Genomic DNA, 13,433 nt, shown 5'->3' with positions numbered 1-13,433 from the left:
CTACAGGCAGTAATGGGCTGGATGAGGGATAACAAATTGAAACTGAATCCAATGAAGATGGAGATGCTCATTTTAGGGGCTTAGAATTTGAGGGATGAGTTAGATCTTCCTGTGCTGGATGGGGTTACACTCCTGCGGAAGGAGCAGGTACGCAGCTTGGGAGTACTCCTGGACCCAGGCCTCACCCTGGTATCTCAGGGGGAGGCCATGGCCAGGAGTGCTTTCTACCAGCTTTGGCTGCTTTGACAGCTGTGTCCATTCCTTGAAGAGGATGACCTCAAAACATTGGTCCATCAGCTGGTAACCTCCAGGCTTGACTATACCAATGCACTCTACATAGGGCTGCCTTTGTACGTAGTTCAGAAACTTCTGTTAGTATCCAGATTGGTATCCAGATTGGTATCTAGATTGGTATGTCGGGCAACCCGGAGAGACCATATTATGCCTGTTTTGAAACAGTTGTACTGGCTGCCGATATGTTTCTGGGCAAAATACAAATTGCTGGTTATTACTTTTAAAGCCCTGAATGGCTTAGGTCCAAGTTATCTTAAAGAGCACCTTCTTCTGCATGATCCCCACTGTACGTTAAGGTCCTCTGAAGAGGTCCATCTTCAGTTACCACCAGCACGTCTGGTGGCGACTTGGAGGTGGGCCTTCTCTGTAGCTGCTCCTGGGCTGTGGAATGTACTCCCAGCAGAAATCTGTAGTTTGAATTCATGATTGGTTTTCAGGAGAGCCCTTAAAATCTATCTGTTTGGCCTGGCCTTCCAGGGTTTTTAAACTGTTGTAAATGTTCAGCCTGGTCCTTCAGGAGTTTTTAAACTGTTTTAAATGTTAATTGGTTTTATGTTGTTTTCATAGTTTTTGTTTTTAACTGTTAATTGATTTTAATTTTTTAAATTTTAATGTAAATCACCCTGAGCCATTTTTGGAAGGGGTTTATAAAAATTGAATAAAGAAATAAATGAATAAATAATAAATATGACAGGCTTAGGTTTTTTTCCCTTTAGTTAAAAGCTGCCAGAGTGGGGCAAGGCCATGGATTGGGACCATGGATGGTAAGGGGCTTGAACCTTATCCCTTCTGTGGTTCCAGTTCATGCCCTGCCCTGATCCCATTGGTAACAGTAGCTCTTTCTCTTATCACACCACCCCCTGCATGGGAACAAAGAGGTCACACATAAGAGACCAGGGAACTTTCCTTCTTAATTTAATATGATGGAGAAGAGTTGCGCCATATTTTATTAAACCTCAAGCATGACAGATTTTTAGTTTAGAATTTAATTAAAACTTTTTTTGCTTTATAAATATGGTAATATTATTTGTGCTAGATAACTTTGTGTAGAAGTGACTGTATGACAGATAAAGTACAATTGTAATTCCTGTCACAGGGACTCATTTAAACATGTGTTCTCTAAGACTTAAGGCTGCAAGACTTACTGGTGGATTGAAAGGTAAATTAGGTTGCTGTTTCATGGTTCTTGGTACTCTGCGGTTCCTTGACAAGGGACAGGAATAGCTTGTATTTTGTATTCTGTATGTATGTATATATTTTTCACTTGACTGCACATCTAGGGTCTTGAAGTAATCAGAGATGACACTAACGCTCTTCTCCTTGTCCGTATCAGACTGGATTGCCTTCAGCTTTTCCAGGTCTCCACAACCATCTGCCCAGCCAGCCTTCCCTTGCTTTATTCCACTTCAATATGGTTGTGGATGGCTGATCTATTTCTTCAAGGTTGGAGAGCAGTGGTTAGGGGGAGCACCTTTTCATAAGAGGACCTAGAGTGGCAGGTGGTGGTATCTGAGTTCTTTTAGCTGCTTGATTTGTTGGAGATCCTAAATTCGGAGTAGTACCAGATATGCCTCTTATCGTTGTCTTTCAGGCTGTGCTCAATTTTGCTAAATATTGTGAGCCTGTGGTCCAAGGAGAAGGTGAGTATTCTCCATTCATGTGAATAAATAGTATGATTATCCTCTTTAGAATCAGAAGAGTATACTTTGGTCTGAGTCACTATACTTTTCTCATCAACTTGGTGCAAACGTAATACTGCCCAAATACTCAACCCAGGTTAGACAAAAGGAATGCTCGGAGGGTTTTTGTATTGTTTCCTCTTCCTCTCTCATGTGCATTCCATCTTCTCTTTCCGTTTTGGAGCTTGATGTAGTTAGCAATTTGACTATATTGGTGATAACACATGGTTAGTTCCAAACCACAGTTTGCAAACCTGCTTCTGAGTATGGTAGCAAATTGTGATTTGGGTTAGTATGGATAGTTTTAATGTTGGTATAGATATAATGGTGTGGCTAACTTCAAAAGTAAAAGGCAGAGAGGTGCAAAGTGAGAGTGAAAGGCTCAGTGAAAAGATCCAGGCACAGGAAAGTTCCATGAGAGACAATGATTGAGCAAGAGCATGTGTGCCAGTGGGGGTTCTCCTAACCATAGCTAGGTGACTACACTGTGTTATGTCTGCACTTGGACAACAAGAAATAAGGGCATAATTGAAGAGCCCTCTCACCTACGTCAGGCAGCGAGAACTAGTAATTGTCAAGTTATTTTCTAGTACACCACATGCTTACTTTTTAATATGACAGATAGTGAGGCTATTTGTACAACCGCTCAAAAGTGGGCTAAGGAAGCCCAGCCTGCTTTTGAGCGGTCATGAGACAGTCCCCCTCCCCTGGGAGCCATGTGGCTCTCGGCAGTTAGCCTGCTTAATTCCCTTAAACGAGATTAGTGGAGCGAGTGCTGTGCTAACCCCGTTTGGGTGATTGCGAGTCCTCCCCCTTGGGGAGGGGGATCGTGAGCAGAAACTCAGGAGGAGACCCCCAACCAGGAGGCTCCAACAAGCTCCCTGGTCTCGGGTTCTCCCCAGAATGCCCCGCATACTCATGCGGGGCTTTCTCGGACTTCCGGGGCTGGGAGGCCCCTGATCCCTGCTGCCCTTACCAGCTCCATGATGGAGCGGGTAGTTATGTGGGCGGGCGATACAGCCGCCCAGGGTGAGCTTCCTGCTCATTTGCGGAGAGAACGGGCTAAGCCCACTCTCCCTGCAGAGCCCCGTTAGGCTCTATGCATGGATCGTGTGTAGCTCTTCAGTGACTCTGTAGCTTGATAATATGAACACTTTCAGTACCAAGATCTTAAAAGAAAGTCATATTTTTTTATTCTGTTAACCTTTATAAAATCCAAGGGTTGTATCAGCCATATGCTTCTCGAAGTATATACTGTATTGAATTAATAGACTGTCTCCTTTTTAAAACAAAAAATTGGTGCAGCAAATGAACGTGACACACGGCAGCTTTGGAAAAATATTGAATCCCACTTGAAAAAAGCCATGCAGACTGTTTACCTGCGGGAAATATCAAGGTAATTGTCCCTCCTCCCCCTCCTTTTTAGAAAGCTGCCTCTCAAGAGGCTTATATGAAATGTCAAGTATGAATGGTAGATGGTATTATTTACTGCCAGAAAGAATCTCTTGGCTCTTTAAAATCTGCTTAACTTTAGTCTTAGCTTGTCAAGAAATGAAAGTATGCAGTATGGGACATCAGGAAAGTTTAACAACTGATATGCAAGGGCTCCACTAAATGAGACATGGGTAGATTTGTAATCAGGATCTTGTGTTGTTTAAGTTTAAAATTTGCGGTGAGGATAGTTTGAATTTGGGCCATGGTGCTTAGGGAGGGGGATCTCTGCAGGCAAATAGCATCATTTGGGGAAGGAATTAAATTAGGAAAATGGCATAGGAGAGGATTCTCCCCTCCTTCAGCACCACAACCCAATCTGGTTTGCTTTTATCCTTAACACACAATTCCAGTGGTGGTAAAAACCATGTCTGAAATATTTCCCCTGCCCCTACCAGTGTATCAAATTGTTTTACTCTTAAACCATGTTTAACAAATCTTAATGAAAGACAATTGTGAGGTAGTCTTGTGTCTATGCATTAACCACTGCCTGAGGGATTTTTGGGATGCACAAGATGCTACCTTGGAGCCTTCAAAATTCTGAGAAAATATGAAATTAACTTATACAGTTAACTGTATAACCCTTTTGAGAAAGCCTTTGTATAGGCTTACAAGCATTTAAACAGATTTTGAGACCAATAGTCCAAAATATTGTAAAGGTGAAGTGTGCTGTTGAGTTGGTTTCGACTCCTGGCACCCACAGAACCCTGTGATTGTCTTTGGTAGAATACAGGAGGAATTTACCATTGCCTCCTCCCACACAGTATGCGGTGATGCCTTTCAGCATCTTCCTGTATCGCTGCTGCCCAATATAGGTGTTTCCCATAGTCTGGGAATCATACCAGCAGGGATTTGAACCGGCAACCTCGGGCTTGATAATCAAGTTATTTCCCCGCTATGCCATTAGGTGGCCCAAAATATTATAAGAGAATACAACTTAGAAGACCTTGTCCTGGGCTCAACTATTGCAACATCTCTTGTCCAAGAGATTGTAATAATAGTGTCTCATGTCCAAGTGATAGTTTCATTTTTGTTACTTGTTTGTATGTCTTAAACACTTTTAAACAAATATCTGAGAGATCTCGATCCCACATCTCCTTTGATTCTCGTAACTGTATAAGAAGCAACACACTATCTAAAAACAAACAGTAATCAACCTGCTCTCCACCCGTGGACCGCCCCATCAAAGGAATATTTTTCTATATTTTAAAGAGATGCAAAACCTAAATATTTCTGCTTTGGGGCAAGTTTCAAACAGGGCCTATTAGAGAGAAGACAGAGCTAACACTGTATGTCCAATTTAAATTGGACATACTGTACAGTACTTCTTCTCCACTGTAGAGCACTCATGTTGCTGGCTATAGACAATGCTGATTGGATGGAGCCAGTCATAAACCTTCCTTGCCCCCAAGCCCAGGACCTGTTTTTCACATAGCGAAGGCTGAGGAGGTGTCTGAAATTTGATGACGCTTTAGCAACATTTTTATTTCCCTACTGAACATGGCCTTCTATGGGGCAGACACATTTCAAAGAATATGAAAGCTGTACCCACACATGGTTGCATCCAGACAGGTACTAGAAACGTTGCTAGAGCTTCACTGTTTCTGACCTGCCCTCGCCCCTCCCCGCCCCATGAAAAACAGATGTGCAAAACTGATTCCATTATACACTTCTCTAACATCTTTGCTGTTCATGCTCTTAATACACTGTTAAATCATTTAATTCCATTATTTCTTTTATTCAAAGCGATGACAAATGAATTCAGCTTTTGAAATTTAAACTTGTAAGTGGTTTACTTTTAGGCATGGCAAATATGTTGTTTATAATGACTGTGTTGTCTTTTAGTTCCCAGTGGGAACGATTACAGCAAGATGATGGAGAACCTGGCCAACTAAAAGGTAGCTATAGAAGCAATAATTCTGTAGTGTTAATTATTTATGACAAAATATCCTTGTAATTTGCAGTCATTTAGTTGCTATCACTAACAGGTTTTTCACACCCAGTTTTTAGTTTGCAAACTCCTTTAGTGTGTGTTCCTGTATAGGCCAAATTTACCCCAAAGTCCCTAAGAGCTATCAGGGAACACTTCAAACATAATTCGGGTCTTTCATCACATGTTAGAATGTAGCCTGATTTATATCTGGGATTTTCTAAAAATCAATTTTTTTGCATCTTTTTTGTGGGGGGGATCTTCAAACTTGCAGTAAAGCCTCCTCTCTGGGAAAGCTCTTAGTTAGCACTTGCAAGTCTGTCAACAACTTAAAGAAACTGACAGCAAAGAATGCTAGAGTGTCTTTTGCTTGTAAATGGGAATCATGTTGGTTCACCTTTTAAGTTTTAGGTTAAAAGAGGTATTTTTAAATTTTGTTTTCCTCCTAGGACTTTCAGCCCATGCTCATGTAGAACTTCCTTATTACTCGAAGTTCCTGCTAATAGCTGCATACTTAGCTTCTTACAACCCTGCCAGAACGGATAAGAGGTTCTTTGTTAAGGTAATTATGTCCATTCTTTTTTGCCATTGCCTTTCTTGAGGCCATAAAAATCTGCTTATTTCCATTGGCTTACCTGTAGGGTTGCCATATTCTGACTCTCCAAATTTGGGCACCCTAATTTGCATATTATTTAAATTAGCTTGAGAACAATTTGCATATTATGCAAATTAACAGATGCATTTTCCAGTTGACTCGTATTTGCTCTGGATATCTACCAACAATAGTTGGGGAAAATACTTTTGCCTGACTAATCTTCTTGACATGTTAACAGCAGGATCTGGCTCCCGGTTTCCTGGTCTGACACACAGTCTCATGGATGAGAGAGGCCAAGAGTGCATGTCCTTGCTGCCCTCGCACCTTCCCTCTCTCCTCCAGACCCTGGAGCAACAGCAGGAGAAGCGCTGCCAAGGCTACTGCCAGGAGAGCGCTTGGTCCTATGCCCGGGAGCTCTCAGCTAGAAGAGCCACTCATTGAGCGGCTGGGAGCACCGCACACACCGACCCACACAGCCGGGCAATAACTGACATGGGGCAAGCCACGCTGTTCCTGGTAGAACGGGTCCTGAGCCGTTCAAAGCCGCCAATGAGGCGGCTAAGTAGGCATGCAGCTAAGTAGGCATCCTTAAAGCCAGTCCTTATACATGACAATACACATCCAGAAGGCAGGCAGTGATTAACATAAAAAGCAAGCTATCCTCTCAACTGCCTGATAAGAGATCCTCTGCTAATATAAAAAAACAACAACCCAAAGGCAACATTCCTCAGAGGATTACTGTACTGAAAGCCACAGAACACACAAAAGCAGCTGGGCAGAGATTTCTCAGGCTGCCACTTTTGCTCCGCCAGTAAAATCCAGGCAAACCAGATGGCACATTTGAAATCAGGGTAAAATATGGGTGAATTCAGCAGCCAGGGGGAGGAGCTAGAATTTGGGGGCTACCCGAAATTCCAGGTGACATGGTTCCTCAGCATAACGTGGGCAGTCCTAGAACCTCCTGCGCCACTGCAGAGCTGCACAAGAGGGCAGTACTGGTACTACTGACTCATGCCTGATCTCAAGTCATGTGCTACTTATTCATAATGGAAGTAGCACATGAAATGTGATCATACAAGAGATCAGTAATTCCGGGACTGCCCTCTTGCTCAGCACCTTGCTGCATGGGCAGTTCTGGCACTGCCTACGTTATGCTCTGTGACATGTAAGCCATTGCAGTTAATTATTTTGTATGCCAAGGAGCAGAGCATAACCCCTGCTAACTTGGCAAAGAGGCACCGTTTAATGTGCCAGGAGCCAGCGTAGTGCAGTGGCTAGAGTGCCAGACTAGGACCGGGGAGACCCAAATTCAAATCCCCATTCAGCCATGAAAATAGCTGGGTGACTCTGGGCCGGTCACTTCTCTCTCAGCCTAACCTACTTCACAGGGTTGTTGTGAAAGAGAAACTGAAGAATGTAGTATACCGCTCTGGGCTCCTTGGAGGAAGAGCAGGATATAAATGTAATAATAATAATAATAGTAATAGTAATAATAATAATAATAATAATAATAATAATAATTCTGGGGAAAATTATGGGACAATCCAATAGATTATAATAAAAAAGCAGGCTGGATGAAAGAGGTCAAAAATGTAACCAACAAATGCAAGATCTAATAACACCAGAATTAATAAGTGAAAGAGCAAAGAAAATTAAAAATTGGACTGCTCCAGGCGATGATGAACTGCATGGCTTTTGGCTTAAACACCTAACAAGCCTTCATAAACAACTATCAAAACAGTTCAATCACATTTTGCAAGGAGGTGATATTGAACAATGGCTAACAACTGGGAAAACTCATCTCATCATGAAAGACCCAGCAAAAGGTGCAGTTCCAAGTAATTATAGACCGATAACCTGCCTGCCAACCATGTTCAAATTATTAACTGGAATAATTGCAGATGAAGTGATGCAACACTTATTAACTAACAAACAGCTTCCAGTTGAACAGAAAGGAAATTGCCCGAACACCAGAGGCGCAAGAGACCAGCTGCTGATTGACAAAATGATTTTAGAAAATTGCAAGAGAAGAAAAATCAATCTAAGTGTTGCATGGATTGACTACAAGAAAGCCTTCGATTAATTGCCTCACACATGGATACTAAAATGTTTAGAAACAACTGGTGTCAGCAAAAACATTCAGATATTTATTAAAAAAGCAATGAGCATGTGGAGTACACAGTTAACAATCAATGGCGAGACACTTGGACAGGTTAGCATTAGAAGAGGCATTTTCCAAGGGGACTCACTATCCCCTCTGTTGTTTGTAATCGCCATGACCCCACTTTCACAAATACTCAACAAAACAGGCCTCGGATACCAAACATCTAAAACATCCAGTAAAATCAACCATCTGCTGTACATGGACGATCTGAAGTTGTATGGAAAGTCCCAGTCAGAAATCGAATCACTGCTAAGCACTGTCCGTATATTCAGTAGCAATATAGCAATGGAGTTTGGACTAGACAAGTGTGCTGCATTAATAATGAACAGAGGAAAAATAAGAAAAACAGAAGGAATAGAACTGCCCAATGGAAGCAACATCAAGAACCTGGAAGAGAAAGAACCTTACAAATACGTGGGCATTCTCCAGGCTGATAACATCGCACACACTGAAGTTAAAAGAAAAATTGGAAGTGAATACATCAGGAGAGTTAGAAAAATCCTAAAGTCCAAACTCAATGGCGGGAACACCATACAAGCCATAAACACCTGGGCTATACCTGTTATCAGATACACTGCAGGAATAATAGACTGGACCCAGGCTGAGCTAGAGACGCTGGATCGTAAGACCAGGAAAATCATGACCATTAATCATGCTCTGCACCGCCGCAGTGATGTAGATAGGCTATACCTCCCTCGCAGCTCAGGTGGAAGAGGAATGCTGCAAGTCCATCAAACAGTAGAGGAGGAGAAAAGAGGCCTTGAAGAATATATCAAGGACAGTGAAGAAGATGCACTTCAAATGGTCAATGACACGAAACTATTCAACACCAATGAAAGAAAGCAGGCCTACAAGAAAGAACAAGTCAAGAACCGAGCAGAAAAATGGAAAAATAAGCCCCTGCATGGTCAATATTTGCACAATATAAGTGGAAAATCAGACATCACCAAGACTTGGCAATGGCTTAAGAATGGCAACTTGAAGAAAGAAACAGAGGGTTTAATACTGGCTGCGCAAGAACAGGCACTAAGAACAAATGCAATAAGAGCAAAAGTAGAAAAGTCAACAACAAACAGCAAGTGCCGCCTTTGTAAAGAAGCAGATGAAACCGTGGACCACCTAATCAGCTTTTGTAGAAAGATCGCACAGACTGACTACAAACATAGGCATGACAAGGTAGCAGGGATGATACACTGGAACATCTGCAAAACATACAAGCTAGCTGTAGCCAAAAATTGGTGGGACCATAGAATTGAAAAACTTGAAGAAAATGAAGATGCAAAAATATTATGGGACTTCCGACTACAAACAGACAAACATCTGCCACACAATACACCAGATATCACTGTAGTCGAGAAGAAAGAAAAACAAGTCAAAATAATCGACATAGCAATACCAGGGGATAGCATAATAGAAGAAAAAGAAATAGAAAAAATCACCAAATACAAAGATCTACAAATTGAAATTGAAAGGCTGTGGCAGAAAAAGACCAAAATAATCCCAGTGGTAATTGGCGCCCTGGGTGCAGTTCCAAAAGACCTTGAAGAGCACCTCAATACCATAGGGGTCACAGAAATCACCATCAGCCAATTACAAAAAGCAGCTTTACTGGGAACAGCCTGTATTCTGCGACGATATCTATAACAACTGACAATAAAATTCTGGCATCCCAGGTCCTTGGGAAGGACTCGATGTCTTGATAAAACAAACCAGTCAATAGCACCTGTCTGACTGTGTAAACAAGAAATAACAATAATGATGCCCCCTGTGAGGCACTACCTTGGCGTGGTTGTGGGGCTTGTGTGCTCTGAGGAAGGTGAGAGCTATGCCAGAGGTCCAACCATACTGGACAGGTCTCACCAGAGGAGCCAGACAAAGAGTGCCTCTCCCATCAACAATATGGTGAGACGTAACTTTAATAAATCTATACCGGATCGGTCGTCGCCCGGGTCAACAAGGACCACGCCAGGTGCTGGAGTCCCTCGACATCAGCCTATATTCTGCGATGATATCTATAACAGCAATAATATTGACAATAAAATTCTGGCATCCCAGGTCCTTGGGAAGGACTCGATGTCTGGATAAAACAAACCAGTCAATAACACCTGTCTGACTGTGTAAAATAATAATAAAATGATAATAATAAAGATGATGTGTCTGAAAAGTGCTTCATAAATCACAGCCAAAGTTCTCACTTCCCCAAAAAAGGATGCAGCTAGTTCTGTATGCTCAGCAGGTCTTTGGGCTTGTGTTGCTCAAACAGTAGCCCACCATTCTGCACAGCAAATTAAGCAGCAAATTGAGAGAACTTCCAAAAGCAATTTGTGAAAATGGTATAGGGGATTGCTATTGAAAGTGGAAAAGAAGTTTTTTTAGGCATACCTAAGAATCACCTTGTGGCTCCTGGTTCATAGATATACTGTAAATAAATAAATTAGCCTGCTCAATGCTCTTATTTGTCTGTAGATTTCCAGTTCTGTTCTGTAAATTCAACCTGGCATCAGTTGCTTGGACCAGATCGTTGTGTGGGGGGGGGGGGTGGCGAGAAGAGAGTGAGCAAGCTGGGATACTCATTCTTAAGAAAAAGCAAGCTGGTCTTGCTATTGAAGTTGACTACAGCTGAAGAACTAGTTTAATTGCTTTACAGCAGGACTGTTATATTAATCCACTCTTAATAATAGCATGGTGATCTAAATATAAGATCATAACATTTTCACAGTATAGTTTAATGTAGTAGCTGCATTCAAGTGTCAAGTTCTCAGATCCACCTGGTTTGGACAATCCGGAAAGAACCCTTTGTTTATGTGCTCCTTCCTCTCTGTCTATCCTTTCTTTTACATGCTTAGCTTAATGGGATGCTTCCAATGGCAAACTATGGTTTGAGCAAGTCCTCCAAACCAGGATTACTAAATGTGGCTTGATCCTGATTTGCATTCCTAGCAGGGGCATAACTATAATAGGGCAAGGGAAGACAGTTGTCTGGGGGCCCACTGCCTTGCCCCCACCCCCCGAGTCAAGTCACATTACTGACTCCCCCAGCCACGCACCCACCCGGGCTTCCTTCAGTTATATTCAATCTCCAAAATTGATGTGAGTGTTAAGACCTGGAACTACCAGAACAGCATGTCTTTCTCTAGTAGCATTAAATGACTTTCATCATCCACAATTTACAAAACCTTTTACAGTGAGGGAAATAAGTATTTGATCCCCTGCTGATTTTGTCCGTTTGCCCTCTGACACGGAAATGACCAGGCTATAATTGGGATGGTAGGTTTATTGTAGCTGTGAGAGACAGAATAACAACAAACAAACTCTCAAAAGCCAAACAAACTCCCAAAAGTCAGCAATGGATTTGCATTGTAGTGAGGGAAATAAGTATTCGATCCCCTATCAACCAGCAAGATTTCAGGCTCCCAGGTGTCTTTTCACTATATGCAGGTAACGAGCTGAGATGAGGAACCCCATCTGTAAGGGAGTGCTCCTAATCCCAGCTTGTTACAGTACCTGTATAAAAGACACCTGTCCATAGAAGCAAGCAATCACTCAGCTTCCAAACTCACCACCATGCCCAAGACCAAAGAGCTGTCGAAGGATGTCAGGGACAAGGTTGTAGACCTGCACAAGGCTGGACTGGGCTACAAGACTATCGCCAAGCAGCTTGGTGAGAAGGTGACTACAGTTGGCACGATAACTCACAAATGGAAGAAACACAAAATAACTGTCAATCTCCCTCGGTCTGGGGCTCCATGCAAGATCTCACCTCGTGGAGTTGCAATGATCATGAGAACGGTGACAAAGCAGCCCAGAACTACACGGGGAGAACTTGTCAATGATCTCAGGGCAGCTGGAACCATAGTCACCAAGAAAACAATTGGTAACACACTACGCCGTGAAGGACTGAAATCTTGCAGTGCCCGCAAGGTCCCCCTGCTCAAGGCAGCACATGTACAGGCCCGTCTGCAGTTTGCCAATGCACATCTGAATGATCCAGAGGAGAACTGGGCGAAAGTGTTGTGGTCAGATGAGACCAAAATCGAGCTCTTTGGCATCAACTCAACTCGCCGTGTGTGGAGGAGGAGGAATGCTGCCTATGAGCCCAAGAACACCATCCCCACCGTCAAACATGGAGGTGGACACATGATGCTTTGGGGGTGTTTTTCTGCTAAGGGGACAGGACACCTTCACCGCATTGAAGGGACGATGGATGGGACCATGTACCGTCAGATCTTGGGTGAGCACCTCCTTCCCTCAGCCAGGGCATTGAGAATGGGGCGTGGATGGGTATTCCAGCATGACAATGACCCAAAACACACAGCCAAGGCAACAAAGGAGTGGCTCAAGAAGAAGCACATGAAGGTCCTGGAGTGGCCCAGCCAGTCTCCAGACCTTAATCCCATAGAAAATCTGTGGAGGGAGCTGAAGGTTCGGGTTGCCAAACATCAGCCTCGAAACCTATCTGACTTGGAGAGGATCTGCAAAGAGGAGTGGGACAACATCCCTCCTGGGTTGTGTGCAAACCTGGTGGCCAACTACAAGAAACGTCTGACCTCTGTGATTGCCAATAAGGGTTTTGCCACCAAGTACTAAGACATCTTTTGTGAAGGGATCGAATACTTATTTCCCTCACTACAATGCCAATCCATCGCTGACTTTTGGGCACTGGGCTTTTGAGGGTTTGTTTGTTGTTATTCTGTCTCTCACAGCTACAATAAACCTACCATCCCAATTATAGCCTGGTCATTTCTGTGTCAGAGGGCAAACTCAGATCAAATACCTATTTCCCTCACTGTAAAATATAATTTAGGATGATGTTCTTTTGTGGCACATAGAGGGGTGTGTGTGTGTGTGTGTGTGTGTGTGTGTGTGTGTATTAAAATATTTTACTATGCTTTTTGTTACCACTATTCAGCCTCATTTAAGATTTCTTTACTTCATTAGCCAAGCTTCAGTGAGGAGGGGGGAGGCATTTTAAAATCTTGTCTCTGGGCCCACTCCAACCTTGATACACCCCTGATTCCTAGTTTGGAAGGCTTGTTCAAACCTCAGTTTGCTTTTCTGAATGCTGTGGCAAACTAATTTCATCAAACCTGGAAGTATTCTGTTGAGCTGTTTATGCAAGGAGGAATGGAATAGGCAGTGTACAAGCATAGCACATATTCCCAATCCGTTGTTTGGAGGACTAAAGAATGTGGCATTTGAATGCAACCGATGTTGTTATGATGAATATATGTGGCAGAAATCAAACTTTGTTAGGGCCAATTCAGATGATCAGTTAACCAT

General features: G+C 42.8%; 1 protein-coding gene across 7 annotated transcripts in view; it reads left to right on the top strand.

The window, feature by feature from the left end:
- The window catches only part of ORC5 (origin recognition complex subunit 5), a 145,757-nt gene that overhangs the window by 48,005 nt on the left and 84,319 nt on the right, over positions 1–13,433 (top strand). For all 7 annotated transcript variants that reach the window (XM_053257299.1, XM_053257298.1, XM_053257295.1 and 4 more), the window contains 4 exons: positions 1,886–1,934; positions 3,279–3,369; positions 5,310–5,362; positions 5,844–5,956. In XM_053257299.1, coding sequence (XP_053113274.1) covers positions 1,886–1,934; positions 3,279–3,369; positions 5,310–5,362; positions 5,844–5,956 — 306 coding nt within the window. The remainder of the gene's footprint in view (positions 1–1,885; positions 1,935–3,278; positions 3,370–5,309; positions 5,363–5,843; positions 5,957–13,433) is intronic.

Source organism: Hemicordylus capensis, chromosome 5 (genome assembly GCF_027244095.1).
Source record: "Hemicordylus capensis ecotype Gifberg chromosome 5, rHemCap1.1.pri, whole genome shotgun sequence".
Lineage (NCBI taxonomy): Eukaryota > Metazoa > Chordata > Lepidosauria > Squamata > Cordylidae > Hemicordylus > Hemicordylus capensis.
The sequence above is the reverse complement of the archived record's forward strand: the minus strand, read 5'-3'. Positions and strand labels throughout refer to the sequence as shown.